Raw genomic sequence first — 23,148 nt, 5'->3', positions numbered from 1 at the left:
TGGAGTTATTTTACATTTTGTTATCTTAGTATTTTTATAGGCATATATATTTTTAAACAGCAAATGTGGAGTCACGTTCTGTGTTACTATTTTATAAACGTTTTCATTCAGCAATATATTGTGATAACCTTTTTCTGATTATAAAATTAATCCATGTGTGGGAAAACTTGTGAAAATAAAAATTACCGGTAATTGCACTGCCCAAAAACAACCACTGTTAACATTTTCGTTTATTAACAACCCGGTTTTCTTCACGTGCCGTATTGTGAGCATCACTTCACGAAACCAGTTGTTCCTTGTTGGAAATTGAGGTTTTCTGGTTTTCACTTCTGTAAATAATGCTTAGTGAATATGTTTGTACAGAAGTGTTTATGTGTTTTCTTATTGCTTTAGGATAAATTTATGTAAGGATTACTGAAGCAGAAGGGATAATGCTCTTTTAAAGGCTTTCCATATATATTGCCAATTTGTTCACTGAAAAAGTTGTGCTACTTTACATTTCCACAGGTGTCTGTTTTTACCACACATTTGATAGCACTAGAAGGCCAGTTTTAAAAAGTCCTTTATCCAAAAAAAAAAAAAAATCCTTTATCAACTGATAAAGAATATTTTCACTGTTTTAATTTTATCATGGTATTGCAAGGCCAAACATTTTCATATATATATTATGTTACTTCATATATTTATTGTTTTATGAATTTTAAATTATGTTCTACATTCACTTTTCTATCCAAGTATTCTTTCTGTTATTGAAATTGCAAGGGCACATCTTGCCAATATTTCCCTCCATTTTGTCATTTACCTTTTGTTCTTGTTTATGGTGGGTGATAATTATTTTGTTTTTACAGTCAAGGAGCTTTTAGAGGGCTTATATAATCACATCTGCCAAAACTGTTCCTTTATATTTTCTTTGTTTGCCTTTATGGGTAGAAACCTCTTTCACCACCCTTGGAGCAGAAAAATGTTTGCCTGTATTTTATTATGGCTCTTTTTGACATTATTTTTTACATTTAACACTTGCATTTATGTTGGTGTGTGGTGTAAGTTATAAGGACTTAATTGTGTTTAGTGAATGGTTCAGACTTACCACAGAGTAAACTCTTCAGAGAGATGACTGGTGAACTCTAGCACTGCTGTGTGAGGTGTCTGTGATGGGAACAGGGACTCAAGTGGGCTGGGGGCTGGGGGCTCGGGAACAGGGGTATGTACCATCCCAGCCCCCAGCCTGGAAGTGGGAGGAGAGGCACTGGCTGGAATGTGGCTCCTCGAGAGTCCTAGAGTGTCCCCAGCACTGCCCAGTATAGACTCTCCCAATGGGCCCCGGTCCCTTGGTAAGAAATCTGGTTGTGGGCATGGAGCTGAGCCCTGGATGGAGGCAGTCCAGCCAGTAAGAGGCCACCGGTCCAGGCCCTACGTACTCTTCTGAGAGAGCATCAGTCACTAGCGCAGGTAGCTGATATCTTGAGTTTTAAAGACTTGATCTGCAGGCTTGCTTTTACGTGTGAGCTTGGATTGGCTGTGACCAAGGACCAGAGTCCTTTGTGTGGGGCACTGATTGCATTCCAGCCCCTCTGCCCTGGGAGGGGCCTTCCCTGCCTTTGACATCCACCACCCCCACTGATCCAGCTGGCTCTTGACTCTCATTGCAAGACTCCGCCTCCCTCTACTAATAACTTTGCCCAGTCTCACTCCCATGACCTGAATTAACTTACTCTCATAAAGCCACCTCTTGTTTGTCTTCAAAGGAGTAACTGAAGTCCTCATCCTTTCCCTTGTGCCTTTCCCCTTTGATCAGCTTCCTCCTTCCCAAGTCATCCATGGACCCCATCTCTCCAGCTGTACTGCCTGCTTGCTAGGCACTTTGGTTTCTCAGAAAAGCTCAGAGTGTGTGTCTCCTCCCTTTTTGCTTCTGAACTGCATTTCTTTCCTTACTACTCAGTATCCACACCCAGGGCGGTTGCCTGGATAAAAATCTGCCCCTTTCCCCCAGTCACCTTTTCAAGCCAGACATAAGCGCCAGTGAAGAATGGCTGTCTACCTGGGCCTGATCTTCATTCCTCAGAGTGGCCTGAGGCAGTACAGTGTCCTCTGAGTCCCTGGATCCTAAGTTTGATTCTCTTTCCTCGCCTTCTCAATCACCTGCTAAGCTTGTTCATTGGGCACCACTAAGCAAAGTCAATGAGTATTTCTGTCTTCAGCCAGCTCCCCATCATCAGCCATTTCTGTGAGGTTTTCAAGGACCCTGGACCCTCCTCCCCAGGCTGAGCTGTCCCACACACTCCAAAGAGAACCAGGCCACTTCTCATCCCAGCTAACACTAAGCAGCTTTGTGACCTTGGATAAAACACCTCTTGGGAGATGGGTCTAGGTGATTGAAACTCTTCCAGTTCTGACATTGTGTGAGCCAATGAAGAGGAAGTAGGTGAACGGGAAGGCTGAACTTGACTGTATCAGTTTCATAGGTTCAGGAGAGGTCCTTTGACAACTCACCAGGAGTAGAGGAAGGTGGGTGAAGACTTCAGTGAAAAGAGTATATCAGTACCCTTCCTTACAGATCTTTATATAGTCCTCTGATCTCTTGTGCTACATCCAGCATGGTGGGAGAGAGCAAAGCTTTACCTTTTCCGGGTATCGCTGTGGAATTGAGTTCAGCTCTGTGATCTTTTACCCCGCTCTGGCTTACCAAAGTTCCCCTGGCCTTGGCTATGAAGATAGCCCAGTGTCTGGCACATGTTAGGCACACAGTAAATATTTGTGAAAAGAACGTCGTGTACTGTTGTACTGTGTCCCTGGGTGTACTAGTCTTCTGTCTTTCCCTCTTCATCTCTCAGCTTTCTCCCTTTGGTCTTGTTTTAACTATAATAGGTGAAAAGCTCTCCAAGACAACTTGCATAATTTGAGAAGTCAGGCCTACAGGGTTAGGACATTTGGGATCTGGTATACTTGTACTATGGCTTCACACTCTTTCCTTCATCTTATTATTTTTATGTTTTGGAGGGTCAGGGAATTGATCTGCATAGCTCTTAGGGTTATGTATATATGTAGAGTTTTGTTGGGGTGAATGGTGGGGGGATCGGAGACAGCCTCATTAGGGAATGTCACTAGCTCAGCATATTAAACAACTGAGGGGGTTGGGAACTCCCTGGTGGTCCAGTGGTTAGGACTCAGCACTTTCACTGCTGTGGGCCGAGGTTTGATCCCTGTTCGGGGAACTAAGATCTCACAAGCCATGATGCCAAAAAAAAACAAAAACAAAACATTCAGGGGGTTGAACTGGGCCTTGGGGTACAAAAGACTTGAGGAGGAAGAGTGGAAATAGAAAATCCTCCCATGAGAATTACACAATGATGGATGGGCCAGGTTTCCTCCCGCCCCAAAGGTACTAAGCACTAGAAGCCATAAAGAAACTTTAGGAACGACTTTTTGGAAATGGCTGGGCTTTGGATTATTCCCCAAACATGCTAACCTTTCTGCTGAAACATCAAAAAGACTTTCCCTTGACTGAATAAATGGCCAGCTTCTACCTGAGCTCCACCCCCTTGCGACCGGAAGCCGGCTAAAATGCAACAGCCCTCCTATTCACTCCTCTCCTTTATCCTCCCCCTTGCCACCTAATAGGTATCTGTCTCCCATCCCCACAGTCCATTCCCCAACAAGAATAACCTTGGTTCATGAGAAACTCTGGTCATTTTCAGGCTCCTGTTGGCAGCAACAGGCCCAGGAAAAGCCTCCTTTCTAAACCCTTGCTTTTTGCCTAACATACCCTGGCTGCTGTCCCCACATGACCCAAATAAACAGATGATCATGTGAAGCCAGGAAGGCTGTTTGTTTTAAATAACGAGCATCTCCACTAAGCTCTGGAGCAGATGGGTTATTGGGGACAAGGGAGAGGTTGGCATTTGAATTCTGTGTTCACCCCACTTTTATCTCCTGCTTCCCCACCCCTGAAGGAAAAGCTGTCTTCAGAGCACTACTTTTCAGAGGGGTGCCTTTGTGATGTGACAGAGCTGGTCCCTGACGAGTCAGAAAAATTGGACTTCAGCCTCTAGAAGAGACTTCAGGGCTGTACGAGTGCCATGACCACTTGAGGAAGGCAGAAGGGTACAGCTGGAGGTCGCTCTCTGAGCATCCTGGGCCACTGGGCAGAATGGTACAGTGCTGACCCCTAACAAAATGAGAACTTGGTCAGCAACATTATCTCAAGTCACTTACATATATATTAGACTGTTTATGTGTGTGTGTGTATACACACACACATATACACACACACAGCAGGTATCAGACACCTTAAAGGAAGCAATGTTGGGACCAGCACAGATCTAGCCTTCCAAGGAGAAAAGCATTCATCCTGCAAAGAAGAACTTGGCTGTTAGTTACTGCTCTGATCCCCTGTTGCTTTCCAGCTTCATCATAAAGCCAGTGTCACCCTGTCATTTGTGTGTAATGGCCCCTCTCTGCTCAGCTACAGATGGTGGGGCATTAAGTGTGCAAAGATCAGAGGCCCCTGTAGACTGGTTCTGGCAAACAACCCCCTTCCTCCTGTTCACTAGGTTCTTGATTTCCAGAATCTGTGCAAATTTTCTTTCCCTGGCATGCATTATGACCTCAAAGGAAAGGCACAAAGCCAGCAAGCATCATTTGTACACCTTTTATATGTGTCTAGCTCTCCTCTAGTTCCCCAGATAGGACTGTACCCCTCTAACGGCAAAGTGGGGATAGAATGGGATGGATCTGCCACTTAGCCAACCTCATAAAGGTTTGCTTTCTGGCTTTGTATGATGGTGAAGCCCAGGCCACAAGATCCTGAACGCAACTGGCACTGTCCCACTCTAATTAGAACTGATTAGCAAAGAAAGGAATCTGGGGCCAAGATCCAGGGGCCTTAGGCTTGCGGGCATTGGGACAGCAGAGCTGGACATGCTCCAGGGAGCCCCAAATATGCCTTCAGCTTGCCTATGCCTGTCACTACCAACTGTACAGGTGGGGTTTGTGTGGCCTCCTGTGCAGTACAGCAGGGTTTCAGGTGAAGATTTTTAGTGTCCCCCCTGCCCCATCACAATATGTTAAGTGGTCAGACCCCCCCCTTCCCATGCGAGCAGTTTGATAGTCCTCCACTTTTTTCTGTTTGACCCAGAACTGCCTTCAGAACAGTCATCCGTGGGGTAAGGAATAAATGCTGCTTCTGCGGGGCAAGGAGGAACCGGAATACTGAGTGACCTTAGACATGTCCCTTCTCGTCTCTGGGCCTCAGTTTCCTTATCTGCAAAATGAGAGAATTTGGGCAAGCTGACCTCAAAAAGGACTAACTTTCTAATTGTATCCCCAGGCGCCCCCAAACTCTAGCACAAGAAGAGGCCGTAACGAGCGCCAGCCGGGGTCCCGGCCCCCGCAGCGAGTACGGTTGTGGCCGGGCGGAGTGGCCCCGCCCCCGCTCCCCGCCCGCGGCCTCAGTCGCCCAGCCACTGGGAGGGCCGAGTTTCCGCCTTCCACGTTGTTGTTCCCGATTTGCGCCACGCCCCCTTGGTCTGGGCTGTGGACGCTTCGCGGTAACCGCCCTCAGCCTGGCCCCAGAGCAAAGGGCGGCCTCTTGGATGGCACAGTTGGAGTCTCCACCCGCATCAGACACGCGTGGACAAAGACGAGAGTTTAGAGGAAGGAGAGAGAGAGGCTTGGTTTGAAAGGGAGGGTGGTAAAGGAAAGGGTAGGTCAGGGCACAACTGCAGAATTTCCCTCTCAGCGTCCCACTCTCCACACAGTGGCCCCATCCGCACCGGCGAATGTGACCCTTTAGACACTGGCCCTTTAAACAGAGGGCTGGCGGCGCGGGGTGTCCATGTGGAGCTGCTCCATGCCGTGTTGTCCTGCCCGCCCATTGGCCCGCGGCCCGGTGACATCGCCTAATAGGATGCGAACGCACTGCGGGGGGAGGAACGGAGACAAAACGCGGAACCGGATCTCCACTCCGCTCCCTCCGCCTGTTCTCTGGCAGCCTCCTGCCGTCAGCTCCGCCCAGGGGCGGATCCCGGGGGAATTGCGACAGCCTGGTGGTTGCAGGAATTAGGTCACGTGTGGGTAGGGAGCGGAGACCCAAGGGTCAGGCCAACCATTCTAAGGTTTCCCTGACCTGGAATATCTTTATCTGAGCTAACTTAAGTCCTGAATTTTCCACCCCTCTTTCCCTCCAGCAGGACAAATTTCGTTGTGAATGACCCAAACACGCCGCCGTTGCTCAACTTGTGGCTGGCAATCGGGGCGGGGCGAGGCGGGAAAGCGGAAATGCAGGGCGCGAACCCTGCTGGAACTTCTCCCACCCCCACCCAGGCCACGTGTGCGCGCGCCGTCTCGAGTGGGCGGGGCCAGCCCGCCCTGGACCCCGCCCCTCCCTTCAGGAGACGCCGCGGCCCTGCGGGCGGGGGCTCCGGTCCGGGCTTTGGCTGCGGCCCCGGTGTAGTAGCGGGGGCGGCGGCCGGGGGCAGCGCGGCTCCTTCCCTTGTTGTGTGTGTCGGTGCCTCCTCGCCATCTTGTTGCAAAGCCTTTTCTTGTCGGCGGGACTCCTGGGGGCAGCGGGGCGGGAGGCATCAGAAGGGAGGAAGAGAGGGAGGGGAAGGAGGCAGGCAGTGCCGCCTTTTTTTTTTTTTTCTTGCATCAATTTTTTTAAATTTGCAAATTACATTTTGCAAACATTTGGGGAGACCTTGATTTTTCTCCCCGTGCTCCCCCGTTCTTCCCTGTGGAGTGCGCTGTGCCGCCCAGTCCTGTTGCCCCCCGGAGGTGATCCCTCCCTCCTGCCTGCCCGCCAGCCTGACCTGTGCCCGGTGTGCGGGCCGCAGTCTCGGCCCCGGCGCGCCCCCGGCAGCTTTCGGCGCGATGAGCATAGAGACGTTACTGGAGGCGGCCCGCTTCCTGGAATGGCAAGCACAGCAACAACAGAGAGCACGTGGTGAGCGGCCGGGCTGGGCCCCTGGGGCACCAGGGAAGGGGAGGCGAGCGACCCCGGTCCCCGATCCCACGCGAAACCGCGAGCGGTACCCCCCTCCCGGGCGGCCCGCGAAGCCGGGCAGTGCAAGAATCCACGCAAGAGCCGCCGCCCGGGGAGGAGTGTTGTGGGCAGTGAGATTAATGAATTCATTAACATGCAGGGAGGACCCGGCTCCTGTGGACGCCACCCCAGCTGCCTACCACCCCTTGTGCCACCTTTCGTGGGGGGCTTCTTTCCCGTGGGCCAGCGGCGCCCTCGGTAGGGCTGAGGATGTGCGAGCCGGGGGGTGGGGTGAGGAATGGTGTTGCGTGGGGGTGGCAGACCCGCGCGTGTGTGCGTGTATGCACGGGGGATGTGTGATGCGAGGCTCGATGAGAGCGGATGGATGGACGTGTACACGGGCGAGTGTCTAGTGCACACGAGTGGGCGTGTGTGTAATGGAGTGGGGGGTGGAATTACTCTACGCGGAGCAGCTCCCCGGCTTCCCTGGCCCTGTGCGGGGGGCGCTCCCGGCATATCTACGCGCCGCTTGGGGCGGAGGCGGCCTTTGCAGAATAAAATGACATAGCGTGTCTTATGATCCTGGCCAGCCCCGCCTGACCCCGCCTCTCAGAGCTGGGCTGGGTCGCGCGTCAAGGGTTTGGGTGAGAGCCGGACTGATTGGACATCTGCGAAACGGCCCGCAGGTCTCCGGGGGCACACCCCGGGCCCCCCTTGCTGCCCCCCACTTTAGCCGGTGTGGAATGTGGCGTGTCTGCGCGTTCCAAACCCGCTCTCGGCTGGAATGTTGCGTGTGCCTGCGTTCCAAGCCCGTTGGTTACACCGGGTGGTGACGTGGACCGGCCCCGCCCCCGACCACGTGCACGGGGGACACTCCCGCTGGGGACGGCGCAGCCCAGCCCCTCCCAGCCGCCTCGCGCTCGGCCGGGGGCGGGGCCTGGGCGGGGCTGGCTAGGGGCCTGGCGCCGGGTTGGGCCCTGGCTCTGGCCGCTGGGCATCTCCTTGGGAGAGCCTTTGCCCTACGAGGGAGGAGCCGAGCTCACCTGTCGGTTCTCCCCCCAAAGTCCTGTTTTTGATCCTGGGGCTAGGGAAACCCTCAGAATCACTGGACATATAGAGCTCACCTACTCCCACTGACCCCCCCAAGACGTTCTCACCAGGGCTCCCTGGCAGCACCCCCGGCCGCGGTGTGGAATGAACTAGGCGAGAAGGGGCAAACTTTGGTGCTCTCTCGACAGCGGGGAGACGGAGATTTGCGATGCCCCCTATCCCCACGCGCCGTTGTTGGTAGACCCCAGCTTCAGGGTACTGCAGAAATAGGGACTGGGGGAAGACCTCCGTTTTCCGGACTGCTGCGAGGGCCGCAGCCCTGGCTCGGCGTGCGTGCAATATCCGGGGACTGCTGTTCTCTCCAACCGCCCCCCCCCCAAGCCCTTCGGCCGGGTCGGTTGTGGTGAAGAGAGTGCTTCGCCCTCCTTTCCTTTCTCTCTGCCTATTGTTGCTTCAATGATGAGTCATGCAGGAGGTAGTAGTGTGTGTTGTGTGCGCGCGCGCGCCTGCAGCGTGTGCCGCCGCCGCTGCCGCCGCTCCGGCGGGCGGGGGAAGCAGCAGTGGACCAGGGGCGGGGGAGCGGCGGGTCACCCAGCCTCTCAAGGTCAAGAGTCACTCGAGATATGTGAGACCGACAGTGCTTGGGTTTTCGGAACTGATGGGCCAGGACGTCAGCTCACGCGCCCCTCCCCCTTGTCTTCGAGGTCCAGAGCAGGGTCAGGTGTTGGGCAGTGCAGGTGGTGACCGAGAATGTCTTGCGTGCCGGACCAGCGGCACGGGGAGGAGTGTGCACAAGATTTGGAGAGACTGAGTCACCTGCTGCCACCATCAGCACAATGCAATTCAGGAGTTCCTATTGTGTCCCTTCTGTGTACTGCCCACTGTGCTAGGAGGCAACAGGATTGACCCTGCTGTTGCTCCAAGGGAACACTCACTTCAGCTTCACTTTACCCGCAGGCTGGTTGGCCATATGGGGGAGGGGAGAAGACCCTCACTGTCATGTCTACCATGCTTTCCAAAATAAGTCAGTCCAGAGCTGACAGTAAGAACCACAGGGATGACTTGAGCAACACTTGGAAGGAACATGGGAATGGCTCTCCTCTAAGAAGTTGCAGAGCCCTGCCCCTCCTCCAGGTGGTGAGAACTGGGGACAGGGAGCTGAGGTGAGGCTTCTTGTTGGTGGGGCAGGGGGACTTAGGGGATGGATGGATGGATGCTGGAAAGCCGGGTTTACTCCAAAAACTCACGTGTAGATAGCCAGACCTGGCTGCAGCAGCTTAATCTCTGCAGTTCATTATTTTCTCTTACTAGAGGTTCTGTCCTCTAACTTGGGGTGGGAAAAAATGGGAGAGAAGGGGGTGCTGGTGAGCCGGCTGACCAGAACTGCTTTCTGGGGGTGTGTACCTCATGGGCAACCCTGAACAGGGATCCTCTCATCTGGGCCCCCGTTCAACCTCAAGCCTCAAGTGACAGTTTAATGACCTAGACCAGCCAGTTTGCTCAAATGATGAACCGAGGATGTGTGTGCATGTGCGTGTTTGTGCATGAGGGGAGAGAGGAAAGGGCAAGGCCATCCTGGTGGCCAGCAGGAAGACCTGGTCATTTCCAGCAGTCATGGAAGTGACTCAAATGGGACCCTCTTCTCTACCTGAGCTAGTGGCACCCTGTGCCTGCCTCGTGCACCAAGCTCCCTGTTACGTGTAGAAGGGGAAAATGCCCCTGAACATTGGGGGCCACCACCTGGTGTGGACTCCTCTGGCCCCAGGTCTGTGCCTGCTGAGCCCCTAGGCCACAGTGGCTTGGCGGAAGCTCAGAGCCCATACTCTTCACTGTCGGCCTGGACCCTTGGCCCCTGGATCACCCAGAAGGGTCATACAAAATTCACTGGGGGCAGCTTCTGGGCAGAGCCCAGGGAAGGTGCCAGAGTATGTGTGTGAGAAGAGGGGTGCACCCAAGGGTGCAGCAGAGCATTATTTTGAAGAGCCTAAACCCATATTTACTAAAACCCAGTTCGCTCTCCCCACTTTGTTTCCCCCGCCCAGTGCACAGGAAGGGGGTCAGTGCTGGGTGGGGAATGAAGGCAGGAGGCTGTAGTGGGCTGGATCTGGCCTGGGGTGCCCCCTCTTCTTCACCATCAGTTAAGCTTTTTCATGCTGATCCAGGTGTGATAGAGCTTGGCCATTCACCTGGGTCCTTCCTGGCTTCTGTGAAACGTGCCTGCCTGGCCCTGGAAGAGAGAGGGTAGGTGAGAAGGAGGTTGCCATCTCCTGGGTGCGCTTTGGAGTTGACTTAAAATATGGGGAATACGAGGTTTGCCTTCATTCTAGGTTCCCAGAGCACCTGGTCTTGGGGTTCGGGGCCCTGTCTGTCCCCCTGCTTGTGGGAGAGTGGAACACTTGCTCCAAGGCCAATGAAAGTTCAGGTCCTGGATCAAAGGAATGGAGATGGGGCTGTTTTGGGCCCTGAGCTCCAGGACCTTGTCTTGGGGGTGGGGTGGGGGGAGGTGGGGAGCGGACTGGGGATGTTCCAGGCTGGGCCTGAGAAGGGCTCCTTTCCCAGTGTGGCCTGTGGGAAGCAGGAGCGCAGAGAGCTGGTTTTCTCTGGGCCTGTAACAGAAGCCAGTGCTGCTGGCTTAGAGCAGCAAGCTGGTGCAGGCCTGCCGGCTTCCCTTCCTGAGGGACAGGGGAGACGCGGAAGAGGCCGTGCCTGCTGACTCCAGCCCTTGAATGCTGGCTGCTGGGAAACCACTGAGTGCTTGCCCTCTCAGAACACTTCCCCGTACTTCCTCCTTCTCCTCTTCTTCTCTGTGGGAGGGAGGGGCTCTGAGCAGGCCTGGCTCACACTCAAGTCGTTGATTGGCCAAAGGGCCCTGAGGCCTCACGTTCTGGGGGGGGGTGCTGAGCCCAAAGACCTGTGTGGTGGGGTGCTCTTCTCCCCAGGGGGCACTTAGCTAACCTTGCCCCCTAGCCCCACCCCTTGTGGGTGGTGTGTTTGGGGGTGGTGTGTTTGGGGCGTGTCGGCCCTGTGCTGTCAGCTCTGTTAGTCAGCAGCGTGGTGAATCGGGACAGGAGGGAGGGCTGGTTGACCAGCCTGCTCCCTGGCCTGGGGGCTTCAGCCGCTCCCCTGGGCCCTGGCCCAAACCTGTAGCCTGGGAACTAGAATGGTGGGGGGCAGGGTGGGGATGGAGAGGGGCCTCTGGATCGGGAGGGGCCTCTCCCTCTGCCCTGTTCTCAGCCCGCTGCTGAGCAGCCCTCTCTTTCTGGCGGAGCTTTTGGCAGAGATGCTGAACTGAGGCGTGCAAGGTTGTTGGAGCTCACTGCCCTGTTCAACCCCCGTTTAAAAGCCCTGCTTTCCTTTCTGCTTGCCTCTTACTTTCTTACTTTTGTAGTTTTTGCTGCTGGTGGTGGTGGGGAATAAGTTCCAGCACAACAAAGGGCAGAGAAGGACCAGGTGCATTTGGGGTATAGACCTTGAGGAAACAGGCTTTGGGACCTAGCCTCGGAGTCCGGAGTCCTGGGCCTAGTTTCCTCACGTGTGAGCTGAAGGTGATATCCCTGCCCTGCTTGCGCTGTGGGGCTCTTGTGAGATACAGGGGGTGTGTGTGTGTGTGTGTGTGTGTACACGCGTATAGACACCTAGTGAGCATACGTTGGCACAGCAAGTACCAAGCATTCACCAGGTGTCAGAAGACCTGGCTGGGTTTAGCCCCAGTTTTACCTTTGACTCACAGTATGACCCTCAACAAATCATTTTGCCTCTTTGAGCTAATTTATCTCATCTATGAAATGAAGGTACCGCCTGCCCCCTAGAAGGTACCTCCCCAGAATCTAGGATTTGACCACTTCCTCTATTCTCCTGGTGGCCTGTGAGGTTATTTGTGGGCGGGCCTTTACTCACCACATCTATCACTCCCTCCCCTTAGCCTTGCAGCCCCTGCTCATCACCTGCTTAATCCTTCAACATTCAGGGTGCCCGGCCTCCAGCACCCTCACTGACAGCTCCTGCTCGGCCTTTCCACAGCCTCTTTCTTCCCCCAGCCTGGATTGTTATCCCTGTTATTTGTCGTATCCCCTCACCCCACCCCCATCTATGAGCTCCCCAACAGCAAGGACCAGGAGTCTGTTTTATTTGATCACTGCTGTGTTCCCAGCGCTTAGCCCAGTGCTGAACTATCGAGTGTGGATGAGTATTTGTGGTGTCACCGGGTGCTGCCTGGGATGGGGTCAGAGGAGGGGTTGCACCTGGAGGACAGGTGAAGCTGGGGCCCAGGACCGCCGGCCCTGCTGAGACACCCCTGGCGTTCTCTCTGTGTAGAGGAACAGGAGCGGCTTCGCCTGGAGCGGGAGCGGGAGCGGGAGCAGCAGCAGGCCAGCAGCCTGGCCAGGCTGGCCCACGCCCTGCCGGTGGAGGAACCCCGCATCGAGGCACCGCCCCTGCCTCTGTCGCCGCCCGCGCCCCCGCCGGCACCCCCGCCCCCGCTGGCCACCCCCACCCCACTGACTGTCATCCCTATTCCTGTAGTGACCAGCTCCCCTCAGCCTCTGCCCCCGCCCCCACCTCTGCCCCTGGCACCTCGCCAGCCGGCTCTGGTTAGCACCCCTGGACTCAGCATTAAGGAGTCGGCCCCCCTTCCCACCAGGCCGCAGGGGCCCACTCCTTCTCCTCTACTGCCGGACTCCAAGGCCACCGTTCCACCCACTGGCAGCCCCAAGCCTCTGCAGCCCCTCCCCACACCCATTCTGACCATCGCCCCACACCCTGGAGTCCAGCCCCAGCTGGCCCCCCAGCAGCCACCCCCATCCACTCTTGGGACCCTGAAGCTGGCACCCGCTGAAGAAGTCAAATCCAGCGAACAGAAGAAGAGGCCTGGGGGGTGAGTGAGGTGTGGCACAGGGGCTGGTGGGATGGAAAGGAGAACCAACGGCCCACAGCCTGAGCGGTGTGCAAGAGAGAAAGTACCCTCCCAAGCTAGCCTGGCAGAGCCACGGCCCTGCCTCCCCAGCCCAGAAGCGCCTTCCTATATTTGGATATGTCCTCACCCTGGGAGTGGGGAATGGTCATTGCCCTCTGTTGTTCTCAGGCTTCTGTGTTTTCTGACGCCCTCCAAGGTTGAGGCTAATGGCATTTCAAGGCCTTTGGACAGGGTATTGGATTATGGGGCTCTTGGGTAAGGGCCGGGGTCCACTGGCTATCCCAGGAGCCCTTCACAGGTGCATGGATGTGATGGAAGGTAAAGGGGTTGTGAATTACGAGCCTACATGTGCCCTCCAGGGGGTGTATGCCCCACGAAACAGGGCGAACAACTGAACAGCTCTCATCGCTGCTTCTCTAGAGAGACAATGTCAGGGACAAAAAGCCTGTGGCATTTGGTGGGGGCAGGGGGTGGGAAGGCCGCCTAATTGGGCCCTCCTCCCTGAGCCCCCTGTCTGTCTGGATTTCAGAATCGGAACCAGAGAAGTCCACAACAAGCTGGAGAAGAACAGGTGTGTGTGTGTGAGCTTGTGACTCTGGGCCCGCCCCGCGAGCTACGGGGACGGTCCGTCCGTGGTCCCCAAGCTCTCCTTAGGCCTTCCCTCCCGCCCCTGGCCCCCTGGCGTCCGGCTGACTGGCGCTGCTTCCTCTCCCCAGGAGGGCCCATCTGAAGGAGTGCTTTGAGACCCTGAAGCGCAACATCCCCAACGTGGATGACAAGAAGACATCGAATCTGAGCGTGTTGCGCACGGCGCTGCGGTACATTCAGGTATGGGGGAGGGAAGCAAGGCCCAGAAGAGGGCGGGCGACGGACGCTGCGCCGGCTTCCTGCGCGCCCCGCCTCCCCTCCGCGGCCCTGCCCTCGCTCCCTCACCGGCTCCCCCGCCCGCCTCCACGCGGGCGCCGAGCACATGGCCCGGCTGACGTCAGCGGGGCTCCCCGCCCGGGAGGGGGCGGGGGACCGGCGCGCGTGCGCAGGGGAGCGCGGTGGTGGCGCTCGGCTCCCCTCCCCCGCCGGGCTGCCCCGCGGAGCCCCGCGATCGGCACGGTCCCTGCGGCTCAGTGTCAGCTCGGTCCGCGGCCCTGCCTTACCGCCTGCCGCGCGTTAGTGCCCCGGCGGGTGGGAAGGGCGTGGGGTGGCCGGCGCCTCCACCGCGCCCGCCCGCAGTGCCTGGGCGGGAACTGGTTTCAGCCTGAGACTATCACGGGGTGGGGGGGGCTGGGCGTGGCTCGTTCCGCAGGGTGGCGCCCTTGAAACACCTTCCCCCCCCAGCCCGCGACTTGTAGCCCAGACGGACCAAGATCCTTGCAGTAAGCGCACGGAGGTGCCACCCCCTGACTTTGGGGGGTAAACCTAGGGGAGGGTGTAATGCGGGAGTCTGCACGACGAGAAGCCCCTGGGTCACCTAACCTAAAGGCTTACGTTCTCCTTCCCTCAGGGTTTAAAAGAAGCTCTTTTTTAAGGGACCCTCCTGGCCGTGTGTCCCTTGCCTTTGGGCATTGGCTCCTCTCCGCAGTACGGGGCGGGGGGGGCACCGCCAGATAAGACCGTTGCCGTGACGGCCCGAGTTTCGGTTTCCCTGGAAACCGAGGGTTCCGCGTGCCGGGAAGGAGGCTGTGGGGGTGGGGCGAACGGCCGTGCTCGGCTGCCCTGGAGACAGCCGGAGGTAGCCGTTGGGGAGTGGGAGGGACTTAGGGCTCCCGGGCTGCGGAGGCGGGGCAGCCTCAGGGTCTCCCAGTCGGCGCTCTTGGGAAGCTTGGGGGCTGGGCGGCATCACGCCCCGGGTGGGCCACCCTTTCCCCGGCCTCAACTACCTCAGGGGTCACAGCCCTGAGGTAACCGGAGCCAGACTTGTTGAAGGAGGGGGGCGGAGGCGCTGCTTCGGGCCTGCTCCCAGCCGGCAGTTCCCTCCCCGCCTTCCGCGAACGCGCGCCCTTCCGCCCGCCCTCCGGACGAGGTGGAGGGGCTGGCGCCCTTCCCGGCCGCTTCCCGGCACGGGAGGGGAGGGGCTGGGCCCGCCGATTGGCAGAGCTGGGCAGGGGGCGGGACTCCTGCGCGCGCGGAGGGAGGGTGCGGCCTATGGGGAGTGACGCAGCAAAGCCGGGTCCGCGTGGGTGCGCGCGTGCTCCGGGAGGGGCGGGGCCTCGGCAGCCGAGAGGGAATGGGAGAGAGAGAAGGGGGGAGGGGACCCAGCCTCGGGTTTCAGAGGCGAGGATCCCCGGGAGGCTTTTTTCTGGGAAGTTTCTGCAGAGCTTGGGTTTGAGTCTAAATTGCTAGTCTTTCAGCCGTAGGAAGTCATGTAGCCCGGGAGCAAACCCCTGTCTAAATTATTTGACATTTTCTGTCAACATCGGTTTTCTCTTCTGCACTGCGATGATGCTAAGTGGGAAGAAGCAACAGTATCTTCGTCATAAAGATGTGAGGAGGATGGGCCGTCTATAAATATTAACTTGATAGCAATTATTGAGAAGTAGGAAAGATGGAATGGCGCGTTCCTCCCTGTAGGCACGTACTTAGGTCCGGAAGCCTTGATTGAGAGACGGTGGATTTGAAAGTAAGTCAGAAATAAGAGACTCAGTAGAGCCAGCAGACTTGGGATTTGGGGCTGGGCTGAGTGGGAAGCAAGGTGGACCCAAGCTGTCCATAAGAGATACTTGTCCGGGGGCTAGCAGTGGAAGCAGAAATGCTGGAAAACTTAACAAGCCTCTCTGTAAATCCTCAGCTTCATTCATTTACGCATTCAGGTACTTTTGGACAGCCCTGTGTCTGATTGGGAGGCTAGAAAGTGGGGAGCAAAGGAAAAAATGTGGATCTCTGTCCTTAGGTTGGTCTTGCAGCAGAGTATCACATAACCAAACAGAGAACTCTTTTACGAGGGCGTAGTAGGGATAGGGGTCACAGGATCTGTTCTGGGGAGTTAGGGAAGTTGCTGCTGAGGAAGGGGCATTTGAGCTGGGACCTGAAGGCCAGGGTGACCGAGACAAGTGGAGGGCAGAAAGCCCAGTGCAGACCAAAGTTTCTCCAGTAGGAGGAAGCGGGATGCATTTTTGGAAGTTAAAGGTGGTCAGGAGGGTTGCTGTGCAGAGATGGAGGCAGCAGGGCACCAGATGGGAGTTGGAAGGGAGTACTGGAGAGACCACGTAGGGTGGGGAGACTGAGGGCTTTGGTTGTGTGCTGAGGTGGGAAGCTATGGGAAAGCTGTAGCCCCCAGCCAGACCCACAGTACCTTGGAGGTAGTAAAGGATTTGAAGACAGTATCAGTGAAGTGGACAGAAACAGGAAGAGGAGTAGGCAGGTACCAAACCACGCATCCAGGTAGTCTTAGAAAGGAAATGGGTTTAGAATGAAGCAATGGGGACAAAAGTTAGACCCTGGGAAAGCTTTCCAGGGATCTCTAGGCCTGTGGAGAGCTGGACTAGGTGAGAACTGGAGGTCTGGGCCCCTGACATCCTCTCTTCCTGAGCCGGCAGTCTACGCTCCCCACTAGCTAGCAGGTAGCATTCCGGACAGGCACTTCCAGCCCCCTGCATCCAGGTTTGAGTGAGGGCTGACTCACCCCAGGCCTCATAATTAATGTGGCCCCATCCAATTGGCATGTCTAGCACTGGCCTCTCTGGGTAGAACCAGGTGAGAAGCCAGATGTGTGTGTGTGTGTGTGTGTGTGTGTAAATCAGGGCAGCGGGGAATCTTTCTGGCAGAAATATGGGGAGAGACAGGTTCATCTCAAAGCCAGGATGATAGACAGCTGTGTGTGGCCTGGGACTGGCAACAAGTATAAAAGGTGTAAAGCTGCCAGATCTCAGGTCAGTACAGAGATCGCTGTGTCTGGGTTGCGTGTCACAGGCATTACCGTCTGAGGCATCTCTGACTTGTGAGGCCAGGAATGTAAGCAGTTTGGGGCTGCAGGAGGGAGCGTGGGGAAGTTGGGCCTAGTTGGTGTGTGGAGTTGAAGCCGTTGCTGTGCCAGGGAGGTCAGGTGAACAGTCAGAAAAGGCTGTTGCAAAATTGCCCGAAGGAACTGGAATCAGGGGAAACTCAAGTCTAATGAGAGACTGTGATTCTCCTGTAATGAGGCGGAGAGACAGGGTAGAGGTGGGTACCAACACCCTCGGGTCGTCACAGATTGTTCCCCCGAGGCTAAGACATCACTCATGGCTCTGTCCTGGCCACTGGTAGCCTTAGGGGATGTAAGGTAACCGCAGAACAGTCCTTGCCCCGCTCCCAGGGTTGGACAGGGACAGCATGTATTGAGATGGGAAAACAAAACGTGGAATATTTAGGGGCTCCTGTGAGCCAGTGTCAGTCTCAATGCTGACAGTCTCATTAAACGCTCAGAGGTGTGGTGCCAGTGCCAAGAAGGGCTTGAGGGCAGGGGGATGTACCGGGAGGACGTGGGATGGGGATGGAAGTGAGGAGGTGGGGGCCCAGAGGCGGGCCTGGAGCACAAGCAGGTAAGACCTGGAGGGGTGAGAAGGGAGGATGTGTGTGTGAGCCAGTGGGCTCCTCACTTGGCTGTGAATGGCAAGCCTTGGAAGCTAGAAGCTCAGGAGCAGGTCAGGTAAGAGACTCAGGGAGCAGCCAGCAAGATTGTCCTTGCTGTCTGGTGGACCCAGCAGTCATGACGTGCCTGGGCTGAGGAAAAGCTGGCAACAGGGAGGCCTGCAAGATTTAAGATGAGATGGTTGGATAAAGTGTCAGTCGGGAGGTCACAGAGGACAAGGAGAGAGTCTGGGTGTGGAAGGGAGTTGAGAAACAGGACAAGAGCCGGCAATTCAGAGCTGCTAATAAGCATCGTTCGAAGGGAAGCTGGAGACACTTCTGACAGGGGAGCATTGCCACAGTCTGGGTAGCGGGGCATCCAGCACCTGCGGGAGGGTCGACCTGAGAGCTTGCCTGTGGCCCTGCGGGAGTTGAAGGGGAGATGGTGCCGTGGACAAGGGAGCTCTCTCCAGTGTTCCTAGTGAAGTGGGTAGCCTCAGTGTCACGGGGGAGGAGCTACCTGCGACCTGTCGTAAAGGACGGAGCCTCTCCAGGGGTGCTCAGGTGGAAGCAACGGTGCTGTCCTCCCAAGAGCTGTTTCTCATTGGCCGGGGCAGCTCAGAGGCAGGTGTGGAAGGAGGGGCACATTGCAGGGCCTGGGGTAGCTCCGCAACCTGGGGCGTCTGGAGGGCTGCGGGCAGCGTGGACGTAGAGCAGTATGGAGAGGCGGCACAGGTGGGCACCGTGGGGAGGAGCCCAGGAGGTCGGAGAGGAGGTGCACAGCCAGCAGCTGTTAGGGACGACATAGAGAAGGTCGAGGAGACGAGATGGGGGTCTCAGAATCTGGTGGCTCATCCTCCAAGGGTATTGAAGTTAAGGAAACCAGTGAATGATGAAGGGGAGAGAAGGGCAGGGTCGTCTGGGGATCTTTGAGGCATGGGTTCCAAGGAGGGTAGCTTGTGGCATCTGTGAGTGACAGGATGGTGTGAATGACAGTGGGGGCCTTGGGCACCACTGAGAAATCTGTTACCCTTTCCGTTCTGCGCCGCAGAATGGAGGGAGGTGCCGCCAGGACGGTGGATGGGGCAAGAGGCAGCGAAGCCCCTCAGGACGGAATTGATGTGGGGGGAGGGGAGGGACTGACCTGGATCCACACCTGCCTGAGAGCCCACGGTTGCCAGATGCTGGGCCTCCCTAGGCAGAGCCGTGGACCAGGAGGCAGGTGTGGTCTCCAACAAACCCCGTCCGCCCGGGCCCCTGGTCACTGCGCAGCTGCCCCTGGGGGCCAGGTGATCTGGAGGTGAGGGCAGCGGCGGGAGGTGTTTGTGGTACCGTGGGCCCCGTGGCTGCCACTCAGGATACCTTGCTGTTACTGGCTCTGTTCTCCAGTCCCTGAAGAGGAAGGAGAAAGAATATGAACATGAGATGGAGCGTCTGGCGCGGGAAAAGATTGCCACGCAGCAGCGGCTGGCGGAGCTCAAGCATGAGCTGAGCCAGTGGATGGACGTGCTGGAGATCGACCGCGTGCTCCGGCAGACGGGCCAGCCTGACGATGACCAGGCCTCCACCTCCACTGCTTCCGGTGAGCTCCACCCCCCACCCGCTCCGTGTCGGCCCCGCCCCAGCCCCATAACGTTGCGGGCCCCCAGGGTCATCTGCTCCTCCAGGCTCTCCCTGCCAAGCCCTTCTGACCTGTGCCTATCCGCGTGCCCCCCCACAGAGGGCGAGGACAACATAGACGAGGATATGGAGGAGGACCAGGCCGGCCTGGGCCCACCTAAGCTGAGCCATCGCCCCCGCCCGGAGCTGCCGAAGCCACCACCCAGCACTGCGCCCACGCCTCTGCCTCCCCACCCCCAGCCTGTGGCCCTGTCTCCTGCCCACCTCCCCGGGCAACAGCCGCCGCCGCCACAGCAGAAGACACCTCTGCCAGCCCCTCCCCCACCCCCAGCTGCCCCGGCCCAAACGCTGGTGCCCGCTCCAGCCCATCTGGTGGCTGCGGCTGGGGGAGGCTCCACGGTCATTGCCCACACCGCCACCACCCACGCCTCAGTCATCCAGACTGTGAACCATGTTCTGCAGGGGCCGGGTGGCAAGCACATCGCCCACATCGCCCCCTCGGCCCCCAGCCCTGCTGTGCAGCTGGCGCCCGCCACACCCCCCATTGGCCACATCACGGTGCACCCTGCCGCCCTCAACCACGTGGCCCACCTTGGCTCCCAGCTGCCCCTGTACCCGCAGCCCGTGGCGGTGAGCCAGCCCGTGGCGGTGAGCCACATCGCCCACACCCTCTCACACCAGCAAGTGAATGGCACGGCCGGGCTGGGGCCCCCGGCCACAGTCATGGCGAAGCCAGCCGTAGGGGCTCAGGTGGTGCACCACCCCCAGCTGGTGGGCCAGACAGTGCTCAACCCTGTGACCATGGTCACCATGCCCTCCTTCCCGGTCAGCACGCTCAAGCTGGCTTGAGGATGAGGCCACTCAGAGGCCCCCTGTGGGGGCAGGGAGGGAGACCTGTCCCCCACTCTCCCACCCACCAGCTCCACACATTCCAGCCAGGCCCAGGCCCGCCCCACCCATACCCACCCCCAGGCCTCCTAGGGGAAGGGGGTGCAGAGACTCTGAGCCAGGGGAGGGAGGGGCCTCCCCAGGGAGCTGGGCACAGGGCAGGGGGTCACCCCACTGCACTAGGACTTGACAAAGTGATGAGAGACGCTCTGGCAAACGTGCCGCCTGTCCGGCCTGGTGCCAGCTCCAGAGCCCTTCCCGCCCCCCATCCCCGGAAACCAGTGCGATGTGGACATCGTGTTCTCCCGCTTCCCCCTGCCCTGCCCACCTTCCTGTGCTGCTGCTGCTGCTATTGCTCTGTCTGGTGAGATGGCTGAGCGCCCGGGCCCTCCCCTCCCAAGCTTCAGCTTTCTCTTCCCTGGGTTCTGGAGGGGAAAGGGGGGAAGCAGAACTGAAGCACCTTGGCCCGGAAAGCTGGGGACTGAGTGGGGGCCCTGCTCTGAGTACAGGTGACAGATCCTAGGATGTGGCTTGTGTGGAGTCCCACAGACTCCAGACAGGTGGGTGCCCCAGCCTGGAGCTCTCCAGCCTGGTTGCAGTCATTGAGACTCATCACAACAAACTAGTAAAGACAGTTCTCTACTAATAGTAAACCAAACCCAAGCCCTTGCCAAGCTTCCCAGGCCCCTCAACCCTCGCCCCTGGGCTCCCGTCTTAAGGAAGGCAGGCTGAGGGCGGGGGCGGGGAATGAGGAGCTTGGCGGTCTCCTCCTGCCCCCCCTTGACCTCCAGCCAGGTCTGGACTGAGAGGAGGGTGCTCTGGACCCTGTCCCCATCCCTGGACTTGACTCTGGGCTTCCAGAAAGTAGAGAGGAGGTCTGGCCTCTGTTCGGTACTGTGCACTCCCTGGAGGGATGAGTACACCTGGACGCCTCCTTGCTGCCTGGGAGATGGACCAGCGTCTGGTCTGGGTTCCAGGAGCCTGAAGCCACGCTGTTGAGGTAATCAGGAAGTTAAAATCCAGGGGCTTGGCCCTGGGGACCTGTGGGAGGAAGCATGGCCAGACCGGGAGGACTGTTGTTTCTGACCCAGCTTCTCCATCTCTGGCACCATCTTTCTTTGCTCTGAACGTCCCCCTTTCTCCAGCAGGCTGTTCTGAGCCTGCCCTCCCCAGTGGGGGCTGCTGTGTGCCACCACCTTCCTGCGAGGAAAGGTCCTCAGCTGGGCCAAGGGCGGGGCTGAGCTTGCGGTGGGGAGGAGCGAGGGGGCCTGTGTGTAGGGGACGGTTTTCCCTGCCTTCGCCTCAGCAGACTGCTTTGGCTTCTCTTTTTACGTGCATATTTATTACAAGTGGCCTTGTGTCAGACACACTCAGTTACACATGTGCACACTTGGCTCCCCACCTGGACACACTCACCAATGGCCTTTCAGAGTGTCTGTGGAGGGGGAAGCCAGTGTTCCTGGGTGTGAAGTTTGAAATGACAGCCTGGGGAGGGGGACGCTGAGGAGGCCAGCAAAAGTCTTGAACAGATTGAGCCACCTAAGAACTCCCTTTCAGTTCCTTTTGGTCCTGGAGACCTACCTGGGGACCGTTTCCTTGTCTCCTGGGGTGGGGAAAGGGAAGGCCTTCTGGACACCTCAGAGGTTTCTAGGAGGGCACCCTGTACCCCCCCCAAATTGCGGCTCCCCCCTCACACTTGCCGCCTTTCTGCACCTGCAGCCACTGCCACTACCACCCTGTTTGGGGCGGAGCTGGTTTCACTCTTCCTGGTGTGATTATGTTAGAAAGAGCAGAGGGAGAAGGGCAGGCCTGGCCCCCAGGAACAGTCAGAGAAGTACTGGCGAGCCGTCCTCCTCTCAGCTCTGCTCACCTTGAAACTGTCCTGTTAGCCAGTTGCCCCTCGGGCCTGCACAGATACCTCATCCGCCCGCGCCCCTGCCCCTCCCCGCCCCCACTGCAGCAGTGCGGGCCTCGGAATCTAGTGCCGAATGACTATGTCCAGATTGGTGACGATGGGTGTTGTTGCTGTTGTTTTTGTTGTTTTCGTGAACGCTGTGACGCTGTGTGCCCAAGAGGGCAGCCTCCACCCAGCCCTTCCTTGGGCATCTCCCCTGAGAGCTGTCAGGACCACATCTGTCCTCGCCCCGTGGGACCGCCTGCCCCTCCCCTCCCTAGCCCTTCCAGCCTGGGGGATGCGTGCGCACATGCGCACGCACACAAACACACACACACACATCTTACCTCTCATGCGTGTTTTACTTTTTGATGTTCAGAGTGGCTCACTGGCTGGGAGTCTTTACCTCGGGGAGATGGGGAGGTTGGTTCCTTGGGGGGCCAAAGAAGGGCAGGGAATTCCTGGAAGGGAATTAGGGGTCCCCATAACCCCTGCCCTTTCCAGGAACAGCTTCTTCTTCCCCCATCCCAGAGTCCCACCCCCATGCCCCAAAGAGGTGGCCCTTGTTTACAGTGAGGACTTGGTCACTGTGTCTCTGTTTCCTAAAATATAAATCGTAGCGACCCCAGACTGTAGAGATTTTTATGTGTTTGGATACATCTGCTGTGTGGGAAAAAACAAACAAAAAAACTACAAAAACCCTAATTTTGTACATATTGTATTTTTACTATTGAACTGTATTCTAGTGGCTGTTCATGCTCCAAGACATTAGGTATTGAGACATGAATACTATCCATGTAATAAGCACTTGCCTGGAATAAAATATAAAATTGAAATAAACCTGCACTGAAACCCAAGACGGAGCTGCCACCTGCAGCATCTGGGTCATTTTGTTGCAAAAGGAGGCAGAGACCTTCAGGGAAGGACCTCCAGCAAGAAGCAGTAGCATCCTTTCCCTGTTGATGGGTTGGGGGCAGAGTCTTCAAGGAGATTCTAGGCTGATGGAGTTTAGAAAAAAGATGAGGGACCTTACTGTTCTGATCCCAAGGCTGAATCCTCGAGCTCTGAGAACTGCAGTTCTGGTCTTCCTCATGCTTTTGCAATACTTTACACTTCCTCAAACCATTTTTACCAACACTATCTTGTTTCATCTCCTAACAGCTCGGTGAAGGAAATAGGCCAAGAAATAGCAGATGAGGAAACAGGTTCGGGGTGGCTGAGTGACTTGCTAAGGTCACATGGCCAGCCGGGGACCTTGTGGAGCTG

The 23,148-nt window shown here is 57.0% G+C and overlaps 1 protein-coding gene across 2 annotated transcripts; it reads left to right on the top strand.

Annotated features, from left to right (window-relative positions):
- Positions 1-6,119: 6,119 nt before the first annotated feature.
- MNT (MAX network transcriptional repressor) lies at positions 6,120-22,737 on the top strand. Of its 2 annotated transcripts, XM_033423242.2 has the most exons (7): positions 6,120-6,940; positions 7,140-7,237; positions 12,344-12,902; positions 13,471-13,512; positions 13,658-13,769; positions 18,870-19,062; positions 19,201-22,737. In XM_033423242.2, the coding sequence occupies exons 1-7, from the start codon at positions 6,909-6,911 to the stop codon at positions 19,947-19,949; spliced, it is 1,785 nt and encodes a 594-aa protein (XP_033279133.1). In that variant the 5' UTR covers positions 6,120-6,908; the 3' UTR covers positions 19,950-22,737. The 2 variants fall into 2 exon arrangements, with proteins under 2 accessions (XP_033279133.1, XP_004267093.1); XM_004267045.4 differs by lacking the exon at positions 7,140-7,237 and having other exon boundaries at positions 6,125-6,940.
- The last annotated feature ends 411 nt before the right edge of the window (positions 22,738-23,148 follow it).

This window comes from Orcinus orca, chromosome 19, assembly GCF_937001465.1.
Source record: "Orcinus orca chromosome 19, mOrcOrc1.1, whole genome shotgun sequence".
NCBI classification, from domain to species: Eukaryota; Metazoa; Chordata; class Mammalia; order Artiodactyla; family Delphinidae; genus Orcinus; species Orcinus orca.
Note: the sequence above shows the minus strand (reverse complement) of the source record. Positions and strands in the feature narration are given on the sequence as shown.